Raw genomic sequence first — 26,513 nt, 5'->3', positions numbered from 1 at the left:
AGCCACAGCGTTAGGGCAGGAAGGAAGAGAGAACTGCCAGCTGTTCAAAAGTAAGTACAGGTTGAGTATCCCATATCCAAATATTCCGAAATACGGAATATTCCGAAATACGGACTTTTTTGAGTGAGAGTGACAGAGTGAAACCTTTGTTTTTTGATGGCTCAATGTACACAAACTATGTTTAATACACAAAGTTATTAAAAATATTGTATTAAATGACCTTCAGGCTGTGTGTTTAAGGTGTATATGAAACAGAAATGAATTGTGTGAATGTAGACACACTTTGTTTAATGCACAAAGCTATAAAAAATATTGGCTAAAATTACCTTCAGGCTGTATGTATAAGGTGTATATGAAACATAAATGCAATCTGTGCTTAGATTTAGGGAGACTCAACCTGTATAATGCTAACGTAATGTGTAAAAATAAGATTTTAAACCTACCGGTAAATCTTTTTCTCCTAGTCCGTAGAGGATGCTGGGGACTCCGTAAGGACCATGGGGTATAGACGGGCTCCGCAGGAGACATGGGCACTATAAAGAACTTTAGAATGGGTGTGCACTGGCTCCTCCCTCTATGCCCCTCCTCCAGACCTCAGTTAGAGAAAATGTGCCCAGAGGAGACGGACAGTCCGAGGAAAGGATTTTTGTTAATCTAAGGGCAAGATACATACCAGCCCACACCATCCACACCGTATAACATGGAATATACGAACCAGTTAACAGTATGAAACAAAACAGCATCAGCCCGAGACTGATCAAAACTGTAACACAACCCTTATGTAAGCAAAAACTATATACAAGTCTTGCAGATGTAGTCCGCACTGGGACGGGCGCCCAGCATCCTCTACGGACTAGGAGAAAAAGATTTACCGGTAGGTTTAAAATCTTATTTTCTCTTACGTCCTAGAGGATGCTGGGGACTCCGTAAGGACCATGGGGATTATACCAAAGCTCCAAACCGGGCGGGAGAGTGCGGATGACTCTGCAGCACCGATTGAGCAAACATGAGGTCCTCCTCAGCGAGAGTATCTGTGAGGATACCGGGTTCCAATTCCAAATCACTCAGTCATGGTGGTAGATGAAAAACCAACAGTGGTTTATTGAACAGAATGGGTTATAAACAGCTCAGCACACTTCTGTGATCTAATTCTACACGACAATTCCCTCCTGGAACTCCTGACAGATCATTACTTCTTAGCCAGTCTCCTGCCACTCTCTGACTTTCTCTGTCAGATCTCTCTCCCCCCAGCAGAGCTCACTCCTCTTGTTATACCCTCCCCTGTCTATTCATCACACAAGCTGGTCAGTCAGGAGTGGAGACGAGGTGTCTGGACTCTTGTACACAATGGAGTGCACAGGATCGGGTGGTCTTCTGTATACCGGCGGTCGGGCTCCCGGCGCTCAGTATACCGGCGCCGGGAGCCCGACAGCTGGCATACCGACACTTATTTTCCCTCGTGGGGGTCCACGACCCCCATAGAGGGAGAATAAAATAGTGTGGCGCGTGTAGCGTGGCGAGCGCAGCGAGCCCACAAGGGGCTCATTTGCGCTCGCCACGCTGTCGGTAAGCCGGCGGTCGGGCTCCCGGCGCCGGTATGCTGGTCGCCGGGAGCCCGACCGCCGGCCAGCCGTAGTGAACCCCACAGGATCAGATTACCTGCATCTCCATACAGAACCTGTTTACTACATATCCTACTCATCCTAATCACATCTGAGTGTACAGCTAGGGGACTTACATTACAATTAGAGATGAGCGGGTTCGGTTCCTCGGAATCCGAACCCCCCCGAACTTCAGCCTTTTTACACGGGTCCGAGGCAGACTCGGATCTTCCCGCCTTGCTCGGCTAACCCGAGCGCGCCCGAACGTCATCATCCCGCTGTCGGATTCTCGCGAGGCTCGTATTCTATCGCGAGACTCGGATTCTATATAAGGAGCCGCGCGTCGCCGCCATTTTCACACGTGCATTGAGATTGATAGGGAGAGGACGTGGCTGGCGTCCTCTCCGTTAGAATAGATAGAGACACTTGAGTTGATTACTTAGTAATTTTGGGGAGCATTAGGGAGTACTCAGAGTGCAGAGTTTTGCTGATAGTTACTAGTGACCACCACCAGTTTTATTTATTATTTAATATAATCCGTTCTCTGCCTGAAAAAAAACGATACACAGTCACATACCATATCTGTGCTCAGCCTCAGTGTGCTGCATGATAATATCATCTATATGTATATCTGACTGTGCTGAGTGCTCACTGCTCACACAGCTGAATTGTGGGGGAGACTGGGGTGCAGTTATAGCAGGAGTATAGTGCACACTTTTGCTGCCAGTGTGACTGACCAGTGACCACCAGTATATTGTCTGCCTGAAAAAGTTAAACACTCCTGTGGTGTTTTTTTTATTTTATTCTATAAACGCATTCTGCTGACAGTGTCCAGCAGGTCCGTCATTCGTTATATTATATAAATATTTACCTGCAGTAGTGTTATATTTTTTTTGTTCATCTCTATCATCTTTATCATCTCTATATTAGCAGACGCAGTACGGTAGTCCACGGCTGTGGCTACCTCTGTGTCGTCAGTGCTCGTCCATAATTGTATACCTACCTGTGGTGGTTTTTTTTTTCTATCTTCTTCATACTAGTAGTTTAGGAGTCTGCTGACAGTGTCCAGCAGGTCCGTCATTATATTATATATACCTGCAGTAGTGATATATATATATTTTTTATATCATTATCATCTCTATACTATCAGACGCAGTACGGTAGTCCACGGCTGTAGCTACCTCTGTGTCGTCAGTGCTCGTCCATAATTGTATACCTACCTGTGGTGGGGTTTTTTTTTTCTATCTTCTTCATACTAGTAGTTTAGGAGTCTGCTGACAGTGTCCAGCAGGTCCGTCATTATATTATATATACCTGCAGTAGTGATATATATATATTTTTTATATCATTATCATCTCTATACTAGCAGACGCAGTGCGGTAGTCCACGGCTGTAGCTACCTCTGTGTCGTCAGTGCTCGTCCATAATTGTATACCTACCTGTGGTGGTTTTTTTTTTTCTATCTTCTTCATACTAGTAGTTTAGGAGTCTGCTGACAGTGTCCAGCAGGTCCGTCATTATATTATATATACCTGCAGTAGTGATATATATATATTTTTTATATCATTATCATCTCTATACTAGCAGACGCAGTACGTTAGTCCACGGCTGTAGCTACCTCTGTGTCGTCAGTGCTCGTCCATAATTGTATACCTACCTGTGGTGGGTTTTTTTTTTTCTATCTTCTTCATACTAGTAGTTTAGGAGTCTGCTGACAGTGTCCAGCAGGTCCGTCATTATATTATATATACCTGCAGTAGTGATATATATATATATTTTTTATATCATTATCATCTCTATACTAGCAGACGCAGTACGGTAGTCCACGGCTGTAGCTACCTCTGTGTCGTCAGTCACTTGTCATCCATAAGTATACTAGTATCCATCCATCTCCATTGTTTACCTGAGGTGCCTTTTAGTTGTGCCTATTAAAATATGGAGAACAAAAATGTTGAGGTTCCAAAAATAGGGAAAGATCAAGATCCACTTCCACCTCGTGCTGAAGCTGCTGCCACTAGTCATGGCCGAGACGATGAAATTCCATCAACGTCGTCTGCCAAGGCCGATGCCCAATGTCATAGTACAGAGCATGTAAAATCCAAAACACAAAATATCAGTAAAAAAAGGACTCAAAAATCTAAAATAAAATCGTCGGAGGAGAAGCGTAAACTTGCCAATATGCCATTTACCACACGGAGTGGCAAGGAACGGCTGAGGCCCTGGCCTATGTTCATGGCTAGTGGTTCAGCTTCACATGAGGATGGAAGCACTCAGCCTCTCGCTAGAAAAATGAAAAGACTTAAGCTGGCAAAAGCACAGCAAAGAACTGTGCGTTCTTCGAAATCACAAATCCACAAGGAGAGTCCAATTGTGTCGGTTGCGATGCCTGACCTTCCCAACACTGGACGTGAAGAGCATGCGCCTTCCACCATTTGCACGCCCCCTGCAAGTGCTGGAAGGAGCACCCGCAGTCCAGTTCCTGATAGTCAGATTGAAGATGTCAGTGTTGAAGTACACCAGGATGAGGAGGATATGGGTGTTGCTGGCGCTGGGGAGGAAATTCACAAGGAGGATTCTGATGGTGAGGTGGTTTGTTTAAGTCAGGCACCCGGGGAGACACCTGTTGTCCGTGGGTGGAATATGGCCATTGACATGCCTGGTGAAAATACAAAAAAAATCAGCTCTTCGGTGTGGAAGTATTTCAACAGAAATGCGGACAACATTTGTCAAGCCGTGTGTTGCCTTTGTCAAGCTGTAATAAGTAGGGGTAAGGACGTTAACCACCTCGGAACATCCTCCCTTATACGTCCCCTGCAGCGCATTCATCATAAGTCAGTGACAAGTTCAAAAACTTTGGGCGACAGCGGAAGCAGTCCACTGACCAGTAAATCCCTTCCTCTTGTAACCAAGCTCACGCAAACCACCCCACCAACTCCCTCAGTGTCAATTTCCTCCTTCCCCAGGAATGCCAATAGTCCTGCAGGCCATGTCACTGGCAATTCTGACGAGTCCTCTCCTGCCTGGGATTCCTCCAATGCATCCTTGCGTGTAACGCCTACTGCTGCTGGCGCTGCTGTTGTTGCTGCTGGGAGTCGATGGTCATCCCAGAGGGGAAGTCGTAAGACGACTTTTACTACTTCCACCAAGCAATTGACTGTCCAACAGTCCTTTGCGAGGAAGATGAAATATCACAGCAGTCATCCTGCTGCAAAGCGGATAACTGAGGCCTTGGCATCCTGGGCGGTGAGAAACGTGGTTCCGGTATCCATCATTACTGCAGAGCCAACTATAGACTTGATTGAGGTACTGTGTCCCCGGTACCAAATACCATCTAGGTTCCATTTCTCTAGGCAGGCGATACCGAAAATGTACACAGACCTCAGAAAAAGACTCACCAGTGTCCTAAAAAATGCAGTTGTACCCAATGTCCACTTAACCACGGACATGTGGACAAGTGGAGCAGGGCAGACTCAGGACTATATGACTGTGACAGCCCACTGGGTAGATGTATTGACTCCCGCCGCAAGAACAGCAGCGGCGGCACCAGTAGCAGCATCTCGCAAACGCCAACTCTTTCCTAGGCAGGCTACGCTTTGTATCACCGCTTTCCAGAATATGCACACAGCTGAAAACCTCTTACGGCAACTGAGGAAGATCATCGCAGAATGGCTTACCCCAATTGGACTCTCCTGTGGATTTGTGGCATCGGACAACGCCAGCAATATTGTGTGTGCATTAAATATGGGCAAATTCCAGCACGTCCCATGTTTTGCACATACCTTGAATTTGGTGGTGCAGAATTATTTAAAAAACGAGAGGGGCGTGCAAGAGATGCTGTCGGTGGCCAGAAGAATTGCGGGACACTTTCGGCGTACAGGCACCACGTACAGAAGACTGGAGCAACACCAAAAACGCCTGAACCTGCCCTGCCATCATCTGAAGCAAGAAGTGGTAACGAGGTGGAATTCAACCCTCTATATGCTTCAGAGGTTGGAGGAGCAGCAAAAGGCCATTCAAGCCTATACAACTGACCACGATATAGGAGGTGGAATGCACCTGTCTCAAGCGCAGTGGAGAATGATTTCAACGTTGTGCAAGGTTCTGCAACCTTTTGAACTTGCCACACGTGAAGTCAGTTCAGACACTGCCAGCCTGAGTCAGGTCATTCCCCTCATCAGGCTTTTGCAGAAGAAGCTGGAGACATTGAAGGAGGAGCTAACACTGAGCGATTCCGCTAGGCATGTGGGACTTGTGGATGGAGCCCTTAATTCGCTTAACAAGGATTCACGGGTGGTCAATCTGTTGAAATCAGAGCACTACATTTTGGCCACCGTGCTCAATCCTAGATTTAAAACCTACGTTGTATCTCTCTTTCCGGCAGACACAAGTCTGCAGGGGTTCAAAGAACTGCTGGTGAGAAAATTGTCAAGTCAAGCGGAACGCGACCTGTCAACATCTCCTCCTTCACATTCTCCCGCAACTGGGGGTGCGAGGAAAAGGCTCAGAATTCCGAGCCCACCCGCTGGCGGTGATGCAGGGCAGTCTGGAGCGACTGCTGATGTTGACATCTGGTCCGGACTGAAGGACCTGACAACGATTACGGACATGTCGTCTACTGTCACTGCATATGATTCTCTCACCATTGAAAGAATGGTGGAGGATTATATGAGTGACCGCATCCAAGTAGGCACGTCACACAGTCCGTACGTATACTGGCAGGAAAAAGAGGCAATTTAAAGGCCCTTGCACAAACTGGCTTTATTCTACCTAAGTTGCCCTCCCACAAGTGTGTACTCCGAAAGAGTGTTTAGTGCCGCCGCTCATCTTGTCAGCAATCGGCGTACGAGGTTACTTCCAGAAAATGTGGAGAAGATGATGTTCATTAAAATGAATTATAATCAATTCCTCCATGGAGACATTCACCAGCAGCAATTGCCTCCACAAAGTACACAGGGAGCTGTGATGGTGGATTCCAGTGGGGACGAATTGATAATCTGTGAGGAGGGGGATGTACACGGTGATGAATCGGAGGATGATGATGAGGTGGACATCTTGCCTCTGTAGAGCCAGTTTGTGCAAGGAGAGATTAATTGCTTCTTTTTTGGTGGGGGTCCAAACCAACCCGTCATTTCAGTCACAGTCGTGTGGCAGACCCTGTCACTGAAATGATGGATTGGTTAAAGTGTGCATGTCCTGTTTATACAACATAAGGGTGGGTGGGAGGGCCCAAGGACAATTCCATTTTGCACCTCTTTTTTCTTTCATTTTTCTTTGCGTCATGTGCTGTTTGGGGAGTGTTTTTTGGAAGGGCCATCCTGCGTGACACTGCAGTGCCACTCCTAGATGGGCCAGGTGTTTGTGTCGGCCACTAGGGTCACTTATCTTAGTCACACAGCTACCTCATTGCGCCTCTTTTTTTTCTTCTTTGCGTCATGTGCTGTTTGGGGAGTATTTTTTGGAAGGGCCATCCGGCCTGACACTGCAGTGCCACTCCTAGATGGGCCAGGTGTTTGTGTCGGCCACTAGGGTCGCTTAGCTTACTCACACAGCTACCTCATTGCGCCTCTTTTTTTCTTTGCGTCATGTGCTGTTTGGGGAGTGTTTTTTGGAAGGGCCATCCTGCGTGACACTGCAGTGCCACTCCTAGATGGGCCAGGTGTTTGTGTCGGCCACTAGGGTCGCTTAGCTTACTCACACAGCTACCTCATTGCGCCTCTTTTTTTCTTTGCGTCTTGTGCTGTTTGGGGAGTGTTTTTTGGAAGGGCCATCCTGCGTGACACTGCAGTGCCACTCCTAGATGGGCCCGGTGTTTGTGTCGGCCACTTGGGTCGCTGAGCTTAGTCATCCAGCGACCTCGGTGCAAATTTTAGGACTAAAAATAATATTGTGAGGTGTGAGGTGTTCAGAATAGACTGAAAATGAGTGGAAATTATGGTTATTGAGGTTAATAATACTCTGGGATCAAAATGACCCCCAAATTCTATGATTTAAGCTGTTTTTTAGGGTTTTTTGAAAAAAACACCCGAATCCAAAACACACCCGAATCCGACAAAAAAAATTCGGTGAGGTTTTGCCAAAACGCGTTCGAACCCAAAACACGGCCACGGAACCAAACCCAAAACCAAAACACAAAACCCGAAAAATTTCCGGTGCACATCTCTAATTACAATGAACTGATTTAACTATGTTACTAACACTCTGGCATGGACTTATTCAGTTAACAATTACATTGAATATATAATAACCAAATAAACTACATATACCAAATATAACCTAAAATATAACTGTACAATATAATAACCATACAATACAATATTGCTTAACATATAACTAATAACATATTGGCAATTGGTGAAGTCCATGTGTAGGACCAGGGCTAGGAAAGTAACCACGTGTCTTTTACCACTGTGCGACACGACGCGCCGGCTGTGTCATCACGTGTCGTCACAGTATCAAACTTGTAGAATTTGGCAAAAGTGTTTGAACCCGACCAAGTCGCCGCTCGGCAAAGCTGTAATGCCGAAACGCCTCGGGCAGCCGCCCAAGAAGAGCCCACCTTCCTAGTGGAATGGGCCTTAACCGAATTTGGTAACGGCAATCCAGCCGTAGAATGAGCCTGCTGAATCGTGTTACAGATCCAGCGAGCAATAGTCTGCTTAGAAGCAGGAGCGCCAACCTTGTTGGCTGCATACAGGACAAACAGAGCCTCTGTTTTCCTAATACGAGCCGTCCGGGCTACATAAATTTTCAATGCCCTGACTACGTCAAGGGACTTGGAGTCCTCCAAGTCCCCAGTAGCCACAGGCACCACAATAGGTTGGTTCATATGAAACGAAGAAACCACCTTAGGCAAAAATTGAGGACAAGTCCTCAATTCTGCTCTATCCACATGGAAAATCAGATAGGGGCTCTTGTGAGACAAGGCCGCCAATTCGGACACCCGCCTTGCAGATGCCAAGGCCAACAACATGACCACCTTCCAAGTGAGAAATTTTAATTCCACCGTTTGAAGAGGTTCAAACCAGTGAGATTTTAAGAACTGTAACACCACGTTAAGGTCCCATGGTGCCACTGGAGGCACAAAAGGAGGCTGTATGTGCAGCACTCCCTTTACAAAAGTCTTGACTTCCGGGAGAGAAGCCAATTCTTTCTGAAAGAAAATTGATAGGGCCGAATTCTGTACCTTAATGGAGCCTAATTTCAGGCCCATATCCACTCCTGTCTGCAGAAAGTGGAGAAAACGGCCCAGATGGAAATCTTCCGCAGGAGCATTCTTGGCCTCACACCAAGATACATACTTTCTCCAGATACAGTGATAATGCTTCACCGTCACCTCCTTCCTAGCCCTTATCAGAGTAGGAATGACTTCTTCCGGAATGGCTTTTCCAGCTAGGATCCGGTGTTCAACCGCCATGCCGTCAAACGTAACCGCGGTAAGTCTTGGAACACGCAGGACCCCTGTTGCAACAGGTCCTCTCTGAGAGGAAGAGGCCACGGATCTTCAGTGAGCATTAACTGAAGATCTGAATACCAGGCCCTTCGAGGCCAATCGGGAACAATGAGTATTGTCCGCACTCTTTTTCGTATTATGAGTCTCAATATCTTTGATATGAGTGGAAGAGGAGGAAACACATAGACCGACCGAAACAGCCACGGTGTCACTAGGGCGTCCACTTCTACTGCCTGAGGGTCCCTTGACCTGGCACAATACCTCCGAAGCTTCTTGTTGAGGCGTGACGCCATCATGTCTATTTGAGGAATTCCCCAACGACTTGTTATCTCTGCAAAAACTTCTTGATGAAGTCCCCACTCTCCTGGATGGAGATCGTGTCTGCTGAGGAAGTCTGCTTCCCAGTTGTCCACTCCCGGAATGAAGACTGCTGTCAAAGCGCTTACATGATTTTCCGCCCAGCGAAGAATCCTGGTGGCTTCCACGATTGCCACCCTGCTCCTTGTTCCGCCTTGTCGGTTTACATGACCCACGGCTGTGACGTTGTGTGAATCAGAACCGGTAGGCCGCGAAGAAGATTCTCCACTTGACGCAGGCCGTTGTATATGGCCCTCAATTCCAGTACATTGATGTGTAGACAAGCCTCCTGGCTTGACCATAGTCCCTGAAAATTTTTTCCTTGCATGACTGCTCCCCATCCTTGGAGGCTTGTGTCCGTGGTCACCAGAACTCAGTCCTGAATGCCGAACCTGCGGCCCTCTAGAAGGTGAGAACTCTGCAGCCACCACAGGAGAGACACCCTGGCCCTTGGGGACAGGCTGATTTTCTGATGACTGTGAAGATGGGACCCGGACCATTTGTCCCGAAGATCCCACTGAAAAGTCCTCGCATGAAACCTGCCGAAGGGGATGGCCTCGTAGAACGCCACCATTTTCCCCAGCACTCGAGTGCATTGATGAACTGACACCCTTTTCGGTTTCAACAGGTCTCTGACCATGTTCTGGAGTTCCTGGGCTTTTTCCATCGGGAGAAAAACCCTCTTTTGTTCTGTGTCCAGAATCATGCCCAAGAAAGACAGCCGAGTCGTTGGAAGAAACTGTGACTTCGGCAGATTGAGAATCCAGCCATGTTGCTGCAGTACTCTCAGGGAGCGCGAAACGCTTTTCAGCAACTGTTCTCTTGATCTCGCTTTTATCAGGAGATCATCCAACCAGGCGGTGAGCTAAATTGCTCAGGAGGCACTGGCTAGTACCAGAGCCAGATTTACATACAATATATGAGCCAAAGGGTATATGGGGGCATTATACACAGGTGCAGCATTATAAACCCCTGGAAATTTGGTGAGTTTTGATTAGAGATGTGCTGAAAAGATAGGCAGGTGAGGCACTGCCTCACCTGCCATAGACTTTTTACTCCAGAGTTTTGGCTACAAAAGTGATTAGAATAATGCAAAGAAGATATTTCAAAGATAGTCTTTGTATTTTTCATATTTTTTATACAGTAAAAACTCTGGCACGAATGTTAGTATGACAGGAAAGGCTCTGCCTCACCTGCCTCACCCCACCGCACGTCACTGCGTCCAAGTACGGGATAATTGTGACTCCCTGCCGGCGCAGGAGCACCATCATTTCCGCCATTACCTTGGTGAAAATCCTAGGGGCCGTGGAAAGCCCAAACGGCAACGTCTGAAACTGGTAATGACATTCCTGTACAGCGAATCTCAGGTACGCCTGATGAAGGGGATATATGGGGACATGAAGGTATGCATCCTTTATGTCTAGTGACACCATAAAATCCCCCCCTTCCAGGCTGGAGATAACTGCCCGGAGCGATTCCATCTTGAATTTGAACCTTTTGAAGTACAGGTTTAGGGATTTTAAATTTAAAATGGGTCTGACCGAGCCATCCGGTTTCGGGACCACAAACAGGGTTGAATAGTACCCCTGCCCCTGTTGAAGTAGGGGAACCTTGACAACCACTTGTTGTTGACACAGTTTTTGAATAGCTGTTAAAACTATCTCCCTTTCTGGGGAAGAAGCTGGTAAGGCCGATTTGAAATAAAGTCGAGGAGGCACGTCTTCGAATTCCAGTTTGTAACCTTGGGACACAATTTCTATTGCCCAAGGATCCACCTCTGACTGAACCCAGACGTGGCTGAAGAGTCGAAGACGTGCCCCTACCGGCGCAGACTCCCTCAGTGGAGCCCCAGCGTCATGCGGTGGATTTAGTAGAAGTCGAGGAGGACTTCTGCTCCTGGGAACTAGCCGTAGCAGGTTGCTTTTTCCCTTTCCCTTACCTCTGGCGAGGAAGGAAGAGCCCCGACCTCTTCTGGACTTATGCGACCGAAAGGACTGCATCTGATATTGCGGCGTTTTCTTTTGCTGTGGGGAAACATAAGGTAAAAAAGTAGATTTGCCTGCGGTAGTGTAGAAACCAGGTCCGCGAGACCTTCCCCAAATAAATCCTCACCTTTGTAAGGCAAAACTTCCATATGCTTCTTTGAGTCGGCATCACCCGACCATTGGCGGGTCCACAGGGCTCGCCTAGCAGAAATCGCCATGGTGTTGGCTCTCGAAGCCTTACAGACCAACGTCTCTCTGAGCGTCTCTCATATATAAGACTGCGTCTTTAATGTGACCTAAGGTCAATAAAATGGAATCCCTATGCAGGGTATCAATGTCAGCTGACAAGGTATCCATCCAAGCCGCAACAGCGCTACAAACCCAATCCGACGCTATTGCCGGTCTAAGCAAGGCCCCCGTATGTGTATTAATTGATTTTAAGGTAGTTTCCTGTCTGCGATTAGCAGGATCCTTGAGGGCGGCCGTGTCTGGAGACGGTAGCGCCACCTTTTTGGACAAGCGCGTTAACGCCTTGTCCACCCTGGGTGAGGATTCCCACTGTAATCTGTCCTGCACAGGGAAAGCATACGCCATAAGAATTCTTTTGGGAATCTGCAGTTTCTTGTCTGGAGTTTCCCAAGCCTTTTCAAATAACGCGTTTAGCTCATGAGATGGGGGAAAGGTTACCTCAGGTTTCTTTTCCTTAAACATGCAAACCCTCGTGTCAGGGACAGAGGGGTCCTCTGTGATATGCAAAACATCTTTTATTGCAATAATCATATAATGAATACTTTTGGCCACCCTTGGGTGTAACCTCGCATCATCGTAGTCGACACTGGAATCAGAATCCGTGTCGGTATCAGTGTCTGCTACTTGGGACAGGGGACGTTTCTGAAACCCTGAAGGGCCCTGTGACACAGCCAAAGCCATGGATTGACTCCCTGTTCCATCCCTGGACTCTGCTTTGTCCAATCTCTTATGTAATAAAGACACATTTGCATTTAAAACATTCCACATATCCAACCAATCAGGTGTCGGCGTTGCCGACGGAGACACCACAATCATCTGCTCCACTTCCTCCCTAGATGAGCCTTCCGCTTCAGACATGCCGACACACGCGTACCGACACCCCCACACACTCAGGGATATATCTATATGGAGACAGTTCCCCAATAAGGCCCTGTGGAGAGGCAGAGAGAGAGTATGCCAGCACACACCCAGCGCCAACTGACACTGGAAACAAGATTCCCAGATAAACAGTGCTTTTACATAAATATATGTATATCTATACACTCACTGCGCCTTACAAGTGCCCCCCCCCCCTCTCTCTTTTTTGCCCTGTGTCACCGTGTTCAGCAGGGGAGAGTCCGGGGAGCCAGCTTCTCTGCAGTGTGCTGTGGAGAAAATGGCGCTGGTTAGTGCTGTGGGATCAAGCTCCGCCCCCTCAACGGCAGGCTTCGGTCCCGCTCAATTTTTCAATACTGGCGGGGGATTTTTTTTTAATATATATTGCCTCCGCGGCCTATATATGCCTGTTAGCCAGTCCTAGAGGTTTATTATTGCTGCCCAGGGCGCCCCCCCTGCGCCCTGCACTCATCAGTGCCTGCAGTGTGTGTTGTGTGTGGGAGCAATGGCGCACAGCGTTACCGCTGCGCGTTACCTCAGAGAAGAACTGAAGTCTTCTGCCGCCTGTGAAGTCTTCTTTCTTCTTATACTCACCCGGGTTCTATCTTCCGGCTCTGTGAGGAGGACGGCGGCGCGGCTCCGGGATGAACGGCGAGGGTGAGACCTGCGTTCCGACTCTCTGGAGCTAATGGTGTCTAGTAGCCTAAGAAGCAGAGCCTATCAGTTAAGTAGGTCTGCTTCTCTCTCCTCAGTCCCACGATGCAGGGAGCCTGTTGCCAGCAGTGCTCCCTGAAAATAAAAAACCTAACAAAATAATTTTTCAGAGAAACTCAGGAGAGCTCCCCTGTAATGCACCCAGTCTCCTCTGGGCACAGGATTTAACTGAGGTCTGGAGGAGGGGCATAGAGGGAGGAGCCAGTGCACACCCATTCTTAAGTTCTTTATAGTGCCCATGTCTCCTGCGGAGCCCGTCTATACCCCATGGTCCTTACAGAGTCCCCAGCATCCTCTAGGACATAAGAGAAAAGGGGGACTCTGCTGCCGTAATGTGTAAAAAGCGGGACTCTTCTGCCATAATGTGTAAAAGGGTGTCTCTGCCTGCCGTAATGTGAAAAAAGGGGGACTCTGCTCCCGTAATGTGTAGAAATAGGGACTCTGCTGCAGTAACATGTAAAAAGGGGGACTCTGCTTCCGTAATGTGTAAAAATAAGGGTTTTGCCTGCTGTAATGTGTAAAAGGAGACTCTACCCGGCGTAATGTGTAAAAGGGGACTCTACCTGGTGTAATGTGTAAAAGGTGACTCTACCTGGCATAATTTGTGACCAGGGCTCTACCCGGGGTAATGTGTGACAGGGGCTCTACCTGGCGTAATGTGTAAAAGTGTCTCTACCTGGGGTAATGTGTGTAAGTGGCGCTACTGTGCGGTGTAATTTGAATAATGGAGACTACTGTGCAGTGTACTACAAATTTGTATTATATTGTGGCCACTTCCCATGAAGCCAGGCCCCTAATGCTGTTTCTTGCACACAGCGCTAAAATGTATCGTTACGGAACTGGTGCAGACCGCAGTTCTGGCTGTGGCCCTGTCAGACACATGTGGCTGTGGGCCAGCCTGCATTTAGGGCTGCAGGTCAGACAGTGGGCAAGCTTTGGATGAGGCAGTAGGCTTAGCACTAGTAGTTAGAGTCCTGCTGCGATGGTCATCTGCGCTGTCTGCGTGGCACGGACAGATGACATCATCCACCAGCGCCCCAGAAGCTACAATCAGCGGCTCTCTTCAAAAGCCAGGTCAAATATCCCGGGTTGGGACTATTTACACTGCCACAGGACCCGGATCCTTAACGGGTTCAACCCGCAACATGTCCCGGGATGGATTGGCGGGGCGCAGGACCTGGGATATTTTTCAAGGGGCCATTTACACCGAGGCCCGACCCGGGTCTACCCGACAATAACACAGGAAATTTCTTTGGTGTAAAAGGGGTGTTAGTGTGGAAGCTCTTTACTAGGGTTGGGGCTGAGACCTGGGAATTTGCTGGGTCGCAGTCTGAAAGGGGTATTATTGGAAATTCCCTGTTCAACATTCATCTGTTATTTATAGAGGCGTAGAGCTTACTGCATACAAATAATATATATATATATATATATATATATATATATTCACAATATTCATAGAAAATATTTCCTCTTTATTCAAATAAGAACCAGCAGATTTGATGACGTTTCGGTCATATACAGAATATATATTTGTCACGCAGACACTTTTGTTGCTCTTCTATAAAACTGTTTAGTGATTGTGTAATGTTACATTATCTCACCTTCTCTTACAGCCTGCACCCCTGGAACGTACAATTCTCCTGATGCCTCCACATCTCATTGTCAGCTCTGCCCAAGTAATAGCTACACAGCGACGCCTGGAGCGCTGGCCTGTACGTGTAACAAGGGGTTCTACCGCATCCCAGAGGAGCCCCCAGCGTCCCCCTGTACCGGTAAGTCACATGAGCAAGGCCTGCCAGGTCCCCCTGGGAGAGGCCAAATCCTGATGTCTTGTACACACAAAGGGTGGGATGTACTAAGCACTAAAATTAGGTCAAACCTTCGAAAATGACCGTTGTTGCTCAGCGTAAGAGAAGAGACCAGCAAAGGAGAGGACCACACAGGTGGGGGTGATACTGTATCTCACAGGGCCGGTTCTTGCCCTTGTGGCGCCCCGTGCAAAACGTTAGGGGCATGGCTTAATACGTGGGCGTGGTCAGTTACGCCCCCATTTGTAGCGCCGCTGAAAGAAAAAAAAGAAAGTATACTTTCATCCCCGCTCCTGATTCCAGACCGCTGCAGACCACCGCCGGCGCCGCTCCTCTCCTCGGATGCTTAGACACTACAGGTCAATTATGACCCCTAGCGTCTGTGCCACAATGCTGTGCGGTGCGCGATGACGTCATCGCGCACCGCACAGCAAAGGTCCTCTCCATGAAGGGAAACTAGACACGTAGCGTCTGGTTCCCTTCACAGCGGGGGGCACAGTGGCGGATCTTGCCATGGTGCGGCGCCCTCCGGAAGGCGGCGCCCCAGGCAAAAGTCCTGCTTGCCCGTGGCAAGATCCGCTACTGGTATCTCATCCCCTCATTGCAAAGCAGCGTCTTAGGAGAATCTGATCCTGTTTCCAGTCTTCTATGAGGCGCTGTGTCTATCAATCTACTGCAGCTATTTTATAACAAAATATTATTAGCTCCAAGCTACATTACACACAGACAAGGTCAGGCTCGGACTGGCCCACAGGGGAACAGGGGAAACCCCCGGTAGGCCCTATTGCCTGTGGGGCCTCCTGCTCCTTTAGGGATCAGGCTCCAGACTCTATGCTAGTGCACTTGAATTATGCATTATATATATGATACATTGGGCGGGATGTACTAATGTACATCGCCACCCTGCGCCACGATGCTGATCACATATGTACTAACATATGCGATCAGCATTGCGGAGGACAGCTCTTCCGATAAGAGCTGTCCTCCGCGATGCACAGAGGCAGCCTGACTTCCGGGATTCGGCCCCAGGAGTCAGTCTGCGCATGCGCGGGGTGACGGGGGCGGCCGCAGGGCATGCTGGGAGGGATCCGATCGGATCCCTCACACAGCGCCGCAGAGAGAAGCCCATAGGCTTCTATGGACTATCGCCAGCTAAAGCAGGCGAACCCCGCCGCGGCGCTGACCTGCCGGACGTGGGTTAGTACATCAGGAAAATGCGGTAAACAGTACCGCATTTTCCGCTTAGTACATCCCGCTCATAATACTTCACAAGAATAGGTTTTATTATATATTTATCCAGAGGCACACTCTGTAATGGTTAGCCAAACCTCTGTGGTGGCTGGCCACGCCCCCACTGGAGCCTGGCCACACCCTTAAGCATGGGCCCCTACAACAGCATCCCCCCGGTGGGCCCTTCATGCCCCAGTCCGACACTGGACAAGGTCATACCCCTTCTGTAGCACAATGTATCAGTATTATCTCCAGTAGGTCAAAAAACATAGGGGGACATTTACTAAGCAGTGATAGGAGTGGAGAAGTGAGCCAGTGGAGAAGTGCCCCCATCAGCCAATCAGCAGCACTGTATCATTTTATAGTATGCAAATTATAGATGTTACTTCAGTGCTGATTGGTTGCCATGGGCAACTTCTCCACTAGCTCACTTCTCCACTCTTATCACTGCTTAGTAAATGGCCCCCATAGTCAGTTACGCTGCTGTGACATCACTAGCCCCGCCCCATGCATGAGTGCACCAATCCACATAGAGCAATTCAGCATAGCAAGTCTACAAGACTGTCAGTCTCTTTAATATACAAAAACACACCGAATTCGCATGACACCCGCGGCACTGTACAGAGGCGGGATCTGGCTCAAAAGTGTTTGCTACCCTATAGGATAACGATCATTTTTAAGCAAAAGGGGTGCGATTTGGCCAAGGGCGAAACGTGCAAATTAGTCTGCTGTTGCCGTCATTTTAACGCTGCAGCAACTGCAATTCGCCCCCTTCGTCCACAATTGAATTCCCCCTTAACAGTACAACAGAGAAACTACTACAATTGTATTTGCACTATATGGTGCTGCACAGCTCCAGACAGGTCTCAGAGGAGCTGTGGGTAATGTATTTACCTAGTTACAGGAAAGTAACCACTGATAACACAAGCGCTATTATATATAACTAGGTGACTCATCGCGCCCTACGGGCGCTCTTCACACCGTCGCAAGGGGCTACGCCCCCTTAACCCCTGCACGCCTTTCTGGGTTTCAATATTTGTATTATATGAAACCGCCCTGATGAAACCGCCCATTGTGGAGGCGGAGAAACGCGTCAGGTGACCTAGTACGACTGTGGAACGCAGGTGGACCGCAACCGGAAGCCGGAAGCCCCGAACCCGGAAGCCGAGGATCGCGGCATTGCAGTGTCCCCTGCCACCCAGGACTTACACGTGCGGCTCCCTGTCTCCGTTTTCTGCAAAGGCTTAGTGCTAGCAGACAGCACACTCCACCATTCACAGCAGGCATTGCTAAAAGAGAACCGCTGCCGTGCGGCCAGCCATCTTTCCAGTGAGTGGACCAAACAAGCCATACGGACAGGAGACAGCTGCGGGATTGGCATACTCCACATTCAGCCACACCATTTGAACACCACGTCCTTCAGTTCTTTTTGGTGAAGTATCAACAGGCCTTATTCATTTCCAGCAGCATTTCCCGCAAAGTGCATTGAGCCTAATTATGCACTAACCCCTATTGCCTCTAACAGCTGGCTTATGCATGCAAAAGAACTAACAAAAAATTAGGGTTAGCACTCAAACATCCATACGTCCTGGGGCCCAGGACACAGTCATTACTTTTTATATTGTTTTAACTTGTTGTATCTATATATTTCTTTTTATTTAATTGTGCATATGAATTGCCTATGGCACTTTAGTCATTCAAATGTCTACATGTTTATAATCTCTTTTACCAATAAACAAAATTGAATATTTACAAAACCAGCAGCCGTTGTACTACAATTCCCCTTGAGCGCCTACATTATCTTTTCCTTATATGGAGTTTTACCTGAATTCCTAGTTTTGTTAGTGGTTAAATATTGCACGACGAAAGGGCGTCCGATAGTAAAGGAGGCGTAGCCCCTTGCGATGGGGAGGGGGCAGGGGGACTGGGGGCCGCGGATGGGGGAGGGGGTCGGGATGTGCTGCGGGTGGGGGAGGTGCAGGGTGCCGCGGGTGGGGGAAGGGCAGGTGCTGGTCTGTTGCGGATGGGGGAGGGGTTCCGGAGGCGCTGCGGGTGGGGGAAGGGCAGGTGCGGTGGATGGGGGAGGGGGTCCGGAGGTGCTGCGGGTGGGGAAGGGGCGGGTGCGGGGGTGTCGAGGGTGGTGTAGGGGGTCCGGAGGCGCCGTGGGTGGGGGAAGGGAAGGTGCGGTGGATGGGGGAGGGGGTCCGGAGGTGCTGCGGGTGGTAGAGAGGCAGGTGCGGGGGCGCCGCGGGTGGGGTAGGGGGTCCAGAGGCGCCGTGGATGGGGGAGCGGGGCCGGGGGCTCCGTGAGTGGGGGAGGGACGGGTGAGGGGGTGCCATGGGTGGAAAAGTATGGGAGTGTTGGTGTGGGCATCAGTAACTACATATAACTATGAAAGCAGCCACCGCTGCTCCCGCAGCCCCAGCAGTGAATTGAGATGCACTGGGGGCTGCAGAAGCGCTTCCGTATAGTACAGTGTGAAAAAAACCCTTAATATGCCCGCTGCCAGGGAGACAGGCGCTAGAGGTCAAATGTGACCTCTAGCGTCTGTCGTCTGTCTCCACTTTGGCGGCGGCCATTTTTGGTGGGGATTTTTACATTGCAATGTATGGAAGCGCTTCCGCAGCCCCCAGAGCGTTTCAATCCACTGCGAGGGATGCGGCGGCTAGCGTAACTGTACTGGGGCAGCGGCTGGTTCCGTGGGTGCTTCTCATTGTCTGTGGGTGCTAGGGCCCGGGAGCACCCATGGAATCGGTGCCTGTGACGTGTACTGTATGCACCAAACTCACCCTCCCACTGAGCGTACTGCTTTCACTCCCACACCGATGGCGATGCCCCTTGTCCTGTACCCCACTCTGATGCCCCATACACACTGCACTCCCACCTCCCTGCAATGCCCCCCTGCGCTGCACTTCACTCACCATCCCCAGGGGAAACGCAGGATATGCAGGAGGGGGTTTTCAGAGGGGGTCGAGCTAAGCACGGGGGTGGAGATTGTGGTGACCCAGTATATGCCATTTCCGTTAAACTAGCATAGAAATAGGCCTACATGAGATGATAGATAGATAGATAGATAGATAGATAGATAGATAGATAGATAGATACTCGTAGAAAGACAAATGTATTTTAGAATAGTCAAAGAGCTATTCTAAAAATGTATTAGAAAACCACCACTGTATAGAAATATATGTATTCCCCACAACGTTTTGGGGAATACACTCCCCGTCCACAGGTTGCATATCGAGGACGGGGAGTGTATTCCCCGAAACATTGTGGGTTACATAAAGTAAAATCGCAATCACTACCTGCAGTGCCATGCCTCTTTTCCATTTTGGAGGACTACCGTTATGTATATCGGCTGATGCATGGGCACGCAGGAGGTTGAAACAATCCAGGGGAGTGCCGGACCTATCCGACTGCATATATATATATATATACACACACACACACACACATACACTGTATATATAATATATAATATATATATATATAATATATATTATATTTGTACACATGTAGCCACGCTCATCCATCTCATGATGCAAATGCATCGCATCGCGGCATGGATGACGTGACTAGTGTGCCCGCTGTGCATGCTCGTGTGTGTGTACGCATGCGCATACAATGTATTCCTATGTGCAAATGCCACGCTGCGATCAATCGCAGTGTGGCGGATTTGCAGTATCCGCGATGCGTATGCCCGTGCGTACACATCGCGAGATAGATGAGGCTGGCTACATCGGTAATATATATATATATATATATCTGTATATATATATATATATATATATATATACACACACACGTGTATATATATATATATATATATATATATATATACACATATATATATATATATATATATATACACAGAGCAAAAAGCAAACAGCGGCACTCGGAGACTTAAATGTGAAAAAGTTATATTTCAAATCAGCAACATGAAAGCTCCAACGTTTCGGAGCTCAGCCGCCCCTTTGTCAAGGTGCACATGCACCTCGACAAATATAACTTTTTCACATTTAAATCTCAGAGTGCCGCTTTTTGCTCTGTGTCAGTATTGGATTTGAGGGCACCGGAGTTTACATATACAGCTATGGGAGTGCCGGTCTGAGGACATTGATTATATATATATATATATATATAACATATATTAAAACTTTTACAATTTTACTGCAGGAGGAATAACGTATACTGTATGTATATTTATCTAAGCTTGAAATACCTTCCTCCAGTAAGGAAGAGTATCAGACAGTGGGCTGAGTGAATAGAGGCAGCACGGAATGTAAGGACTGCATCCAACAGCAGCTGATACACAGGCAGTCCAGGATAGGCTCAAAACCCGCGATTTGCGGGTCTCTAAAGGGGGCGGAGCCAAATATAAAAGGGGGTGGGGCTTAAATCGCGGGACGCAGCGGCGGCTTTTTTTTTACAAAACCATAAATTTGGTCTGTCAGGGGGGGTTTCTGGGTACTCAGAAACCCCCCCTGCGTGCGCTAGTGATCCCGGCTGGTCCTCTGGGTCTCCGGGCACTGCACACAGGACAGGTTGCCGGCATTGCAGTACTCCTGCGCCCGCTGCAGGGGTATGGAGTAGCTGGGGCCGGGCCCTGAGAGGCTGCAGATCACGGCCAGACCGAAGCACAGCAGCCGCAGGCCTCCGAGCTGGGACCCTGCAGTGAGCAGTGTCCCGGACTCCATGGCACCCGCACCGATCATACAGATCTGGGCAGGGACGGATCTAGACTTTTCTTTAGGGGGGGGCGGTTTTCTGTTTAATCTTGACTCCTCCCTCTACAGTCCCAACTCCTCCCATCTGCAGTCCTAACTCCTCCTCTCTCAATTCTGACTGAACTTTTTGAGTGAGACTGAGATAGAGCTTTGTGATTGTTCTATGTACATGTGACTGTGCTATGGGGTAATTGTATTTATTAGCCCTAGTAGGCACACACCAGCAAGTGAGGGGCAAATGCTCTGTAACCCTTGCTCTCCTGGCTCCCCTGTGCTGCTGTGGTATAAGCTGCAGCACATCGTTCTGCCTAAGGCTCTCCCTTGAGAGCTCTCTTCTACTCAAAACTGGGCGTGGCTATGACTGTGTTAGCGGGGGCGGTCGCCCCCTTCGCCCCCCCCCTAGATCCGGCCCTGGATCTGGGCAAATATATATGAGATGGGGTTGATGTATCAAGACTGGAGAAGTGGACCAGTGCAGAAGTAGTCCATAGAAACCAATCAGCTTCTACCTATCATTTTCTAGATTGTACTTGATAAATGTTACCTCAGAGCTGATTGGTTGCTTTGGGCGACTTCTCCACTACTTTCACTTCTAGATTCCTCAACCCCATAACCAAGACATTTTCTTTGACATTCTAATATTTTTAAAAACAGGGGAAAATAATTGCGCTTTGGTACGTTACACAGTGTTCTTGGTTCTCCTACAGGGCCTCCATCTGGACCATGGGATCTGAATTATGAAGTGACCGGTCCCGGAGCTGTATCCCTGACATGGAGGACACCTAAAGACACGGGAGGCCGCGCAGAGGTCATGTACACGGTGACCTGTAAGGAGTGTATGAACGGACGCTGCCTCCGCTGTGCCGATGGAGTGATCTTCAGACCTGGCCAAGTAGGGCTCACCCAGACCAGGGTCCATCTGTCAGGACTTCTCCCTGGAATGGCGTACACCCTGGAGGTGCTGGCAACCAACAAGGTGTCAGAAATGAGCGCCGAGCCCCCCAAATATTCCTCACTGAACCTCAGCATCAGTCAGTCAGGTCAGTCGGGGTGTGACGGGGAACATTACTGCTGCGGGGTGGTCTGGGATTGGCGGTCAGTGGGCCTGACACAGAATCGGACGGAAATGTTCACGAGACGATGGGCCTGATTCTGAGTTGGACTCTGCGGGTCGGCGTGTGCGTCGTTTGCCGGCGTTGCTTCTGTAATAACACTACGAACCCTTCAATTAGTGTACAAGCGTGCGTCTGAATGTGTAAGGACCGAGGGAGGCTGCCACTTTCAGCATCCGCACACCATGTAATACCACACCATCGACACTTGTATCTGCCCAATGGCAAGTCCAGTTCTCCGCCTGAATGCAGCCTCCTATGTGAACGATTCTGGGTTTCTGTACGCGACCACTATCAGCAACACGAATGTGAAACTCCCATATCACGCCTATAAGATGGACCATCTCTGTTCCTCCGCCCAGCCACCTCCCAGTCACCGCCCGGGAACGCTCCAATACAATTTTAAAACATTCTCTTGTGTGCATCAATTGCAACTCCGGTGTATGGAATATGCCTGCCAGCACAGCGCGACTTAATCGCGCTGCGTCTAACTCAGAATCAGGCCCAATTCATCGGCTTTTTTTTTTTACCACCGCAATAAAAAATAAGCTATTGTCACAAACCAAAAAATGACGTCTGGGACAGAGCTGTAAGGGGTAACTTACCGCTACCCGGACAGTCTTTGTAGATACGCATGAATCCGGCTTGATCCGGTCTATTATCGCCATTTCAATATTCAATATTCAATAGTCAGACAGAGGTAAAAGGGCCCTGCTCGCCTGTGCACTGTGTATTATTATTATTATTATTATCCTTTATATGGCGCCACAAGGGTTCCACAGCACCTTACAAAGTACATAGGTGGTCATTCCGAGTTGTTCGCTCGCTAGCAGTTATTAGCAGCCGTGCAAACGCTAGGCCGCCACCCACTGGGAGTGTATTTTAGCTTAGCAGAAGTGTGAACGAAAGGATCTCAGAGCGGCGGCAAAGTTTTTTGTGCAGTTTTAGAGTAGCTCAAAACCTACTCAGCGCTTGCGAAAACTTCAGACTGTTCAGTTCCTGTTTTGACGTCACGAACACGCCCTGCGTTCGCATAGCCACGCCTGCGTTTTTCCTGGCACGCCTACGTTTTTACGAAAACTCCCTGAAAACGGTCAGTTGACACCCAGAAACGCCCACTTCCTGTCAATCACTCTGCGGCCAGCAGTGCGACTGAAAAACTTCGCTAGACCTTGTGTGAAACTACATCGTTCGTTGTAAAAGTATGATGCGCGTGCGCATTGTGCCGCATATGCATGCGCAGAAGGGCTGTTTTTTTGCCTCATCGCTGCACAGCGACCGAATACAGCTAGCGATCAACTTGGAATGACCCCCACAACCAAATGAGCAAAACAAGAAATCAGTGACTTACAGCATACTTACCTACTCTCCGTATACTGTGTGAGACAGCTGTTTGTTTGGGTAGTCGCCCGCAACCCCCGAATAGGGAGAATATTATCGGGAATCCACAGTCAGCATGGAGGGGGCGGGGCCAAGTGAATCAATTCTATTGTAACTGCGTCATTTTGGCCAAATATGCGTGATTCACATTTTTTTTGTTCTGCTAGGGGGTGGGGCCTAATGACGCATATAGTCTAGCCACACCCCCATCTTCATCTCCTCTCTCCGGGCTTCTCCCGTAGGGGAGACAACAGAGGTAGAAATAAAAATCATTGCAGAACAAGTACACGGTATATACACATTGCTGCATCAGCGGTCATAACACTCAGACAAGCAGCAGGACGACAGCAGCACCCAAGGGTTAGGTGCCGTTGTAAGGAGTATGGAGTAGATGATGGTATTAGTAAGGGAAGGAAAGCACATGAGGGCAGAGGGCCCTGCTCATGAGAGCTTGCATTCTAAAGGGGAGGGGCAGACAGACAGGGGTGACACAGATGGGGTAGACAGTTAGCGGGGACCATGGAGCGGTGGGTTTGGATGGCAGCTGGATGGCATTGGTGAAGCAGTGGGTCTTAAGAGCCCGGGTGAAGTTTTGGAGAGAGTTGGGGAGTCTGATAGTTAGATGGAGAGAATTCCCGTATTACTTTATTCCTCGCCGATAATTAACGAATCTGTCAAAGTGCAACTACAATGGGATAACTTGAATTATACTTGTTAATTAAACTAATTGCATTATTGTTGTTGTATATAATAGCAGGCGTATCTGCTCAGCACTGACTTCAGCAGTTTTTTTTGTTCCCATGTCAGAGTTTACATTTTTCCTTTTCATCCGCTTACACAAATTAATTAGCCCCAAACCTTCCATCTCCCGGGTGCAGTGGTTTAATATTAATATACGCGTCTCCTTGTAATGAAGGGAAATAATGAGGGGCTGGATTATTCCAAAGGCAAACTTGGCCTGGAAAACGAATTCACCGTCTATCTCAGTCACCCTCAGCCCCCCACCCCAGATTCCTGAACACGTACGCCTGGCTGCACCGCGGGGTGAGAATTTCGCCGGACAGAGCTGTGATCTCCTGTTCACAATCCCTGGCGCTTTGTGTGTGTGTTAGCGCAGTTGTTCATATTCGGATACAGTAATTGACTCTCTGTGTACATACAATGCCTTCTTGTTGGGGTAATAATTGGGCCACCTAGGCCTGCATTTTCTGGTTAGAGGAAGGCTCGCCTGGCTCTGCAGCTGCTGGAGAACTACAATGCTCAGCATGACCTGCCTGCGTTGTAGTTCCCTGGCTGCAGGAAAGCCACAGGTTATAGACGTCGGCTGGGGAGCGCTCTCCTTCCAGTTGTGCTTTATTTGCTGTATCGTTATATTTTCTCATCAGCTTTCAGTTGTGTCTCTTTCTCGGCTGTCTCCTTTGCCAGTGCGTCTCTCGCTTTCTCCCCCAGGCCTTGCACTCTAATTGAATTTGTCTTTGTGACGCTTTCTCTGTACCGTACGTGAGGGTCTCTCGTAAGAGGCAGTGATGCGGCGACCCAAATTCAAAGTGACAGGTCCGGCCAAGCGTCACCCTCCCTGCAGTCACATGTCACAGCGCAGAGCAAAGTGTGTCTGTGTGTTTGCGTTCTCCGTGTTTGTGTGATACGCAGGAAAATATGTTTCCTCTCATTTCCTCTCTCTGCTCTATTTCTGTCCCTCCCTCCCTCTCTCTCTCCCTCTCTATTCCCCTCTCTCTCCTTCCTCCCCACTGACATATCTCTTCTCCCTTCCAGTCCCATCTGCAGTACCCATCATCCACCAGGTAAGCCGGTCTGTGCAGAGCATCACTCTATCTTGGCCGGAACCAGAACAACCGAATGGGAAAATTCTGGACTATCAGCTGCGCTACCGTGAAAAGGTATTCGGAACGTGTCGCTCCAAAAGCTGCAGAATTGTAATGAAATGAACGCAAAACATTAAACATCAGTTACCAGTGGATCATTATTTCTCACTTTATAATAGGGCCGCAATTACCGCAGACAGAAACTAGGCAAGTACCTAGGCGGCCTAGTTAGTATAGCGACCAACCTGTACATGGCGGTTTATTTTAAGCTAGTATTTCTGCTACTTGGGTCAGCTACGCCTAAAGCAGTCCATAGTCCTAACAAGGCCCCTGATGCAGAACACAGCTCGGGTGTATATGCTCTGCGCCCATGGAAAAATGCGTACAATATATTTACCCGTATCTAGAGTTGTATGCACCCTTGCCAGCGGACCGCCCATATGTGTATGTTTGTCTGATACCCGTCATCATCGTCATCATTTGCACAGCTGTATGCCAGGTGCAAAAGGTGCGTCTGAAAATGTGCGTATTTAGCGCACACATCCGTTGGCACGCCCTCTTTGAACTTTGCTACGTGAGAACACCACATTACTGTTTCATGTTTAGTTTATTTAGGGGGACATCTACTAAGCAGTGATAAGAGCGGAGAAGTGAGCCGGTGGAGAAGTTGCCCCATCAACCAATCAGCAGCTCTGTATAATTTTTTTAGTATGCAAATTATAGATGTTACTTCAGTGCTGATTGGTTGCCATGGGCAACCTCTCCACTGGCTCACTTCTCCGCTTTTATCACTGCTTAGTAAATGTCCCCCTTAGTTTGCATTTTATTTTTCTTAACCATCTACCCCCCCCCCCACCCCCCCACCACCACTCCCCAAAAAATTGGGGGAAAAATGGGGCAGGGATATTGTATAGGGAGACACAGCTGATATGACGTATTTACTAACAACCCAAAGGGCATATGGCCTTTCTCCTACATCTCTCCCAGCCAGCCAGACAACACGTCAGTCTATTTTTACATTGTCAACTAAGAAGACAACACAACCGCCTCATTTATATCATGGAAGTGATTTCATTCTGAATATCATCAACTTGTAACCAACAGGTTTCACTGTCACTGCCGATGTCTATCAGAATGCTTACCCATCCGCACGCTGCCAGCTGGATATCAGACACAGCGACACCTGCAGGGAGTAACGTGA

General features: G+C 48.6%; 1 protein-coding gene across 1 annotated transcript in view; it reads left to right on the top strand.

Moving 5' to 3' along the window:
• The window catches only part of LOC135057444 (ephrin type-B receptor 5-like), a 101,612-nt gene that overhangs the window by 47,454 nt on the left and 27,645 nt on the right, over window positions 1-26,513 (top strand). The window contains exons 4-6 of the mRNA XM_063963336.1: window positions 14,846-15,004; window positions 21,705-22,037; window positions 25,263-25,387. Coding sequence (XP_063819406.1) covers window positions 14,846-15,004; window positions 21,705-22,037; window positions 25,263-25,387 — 617 coding nt within the window. The remainder of the gene's footprint in view (window positions 1-14,845; window positions 15,005-21,704; window positions 22,038-25,262; window positions 25,388-26,513) is intronic.

This window comes from Pseudophryne corroboree, chromosome 3 (assembly GCF_028390025.1).
Source record: "Pseudophryne corroboree isolate aPseCor3 chromosome 3, aPseCor3.hap2, whole genome shotgun sequence".
NCBI lineage: Eukaryota > Metazoa > Chordata > Amphibia > Anura > Myobatrachidae > Pseudophryne > Pseudophryne corroboree.
This window is presented reverse-complemented; position numbering and strand designations above follow the sequence as displayed.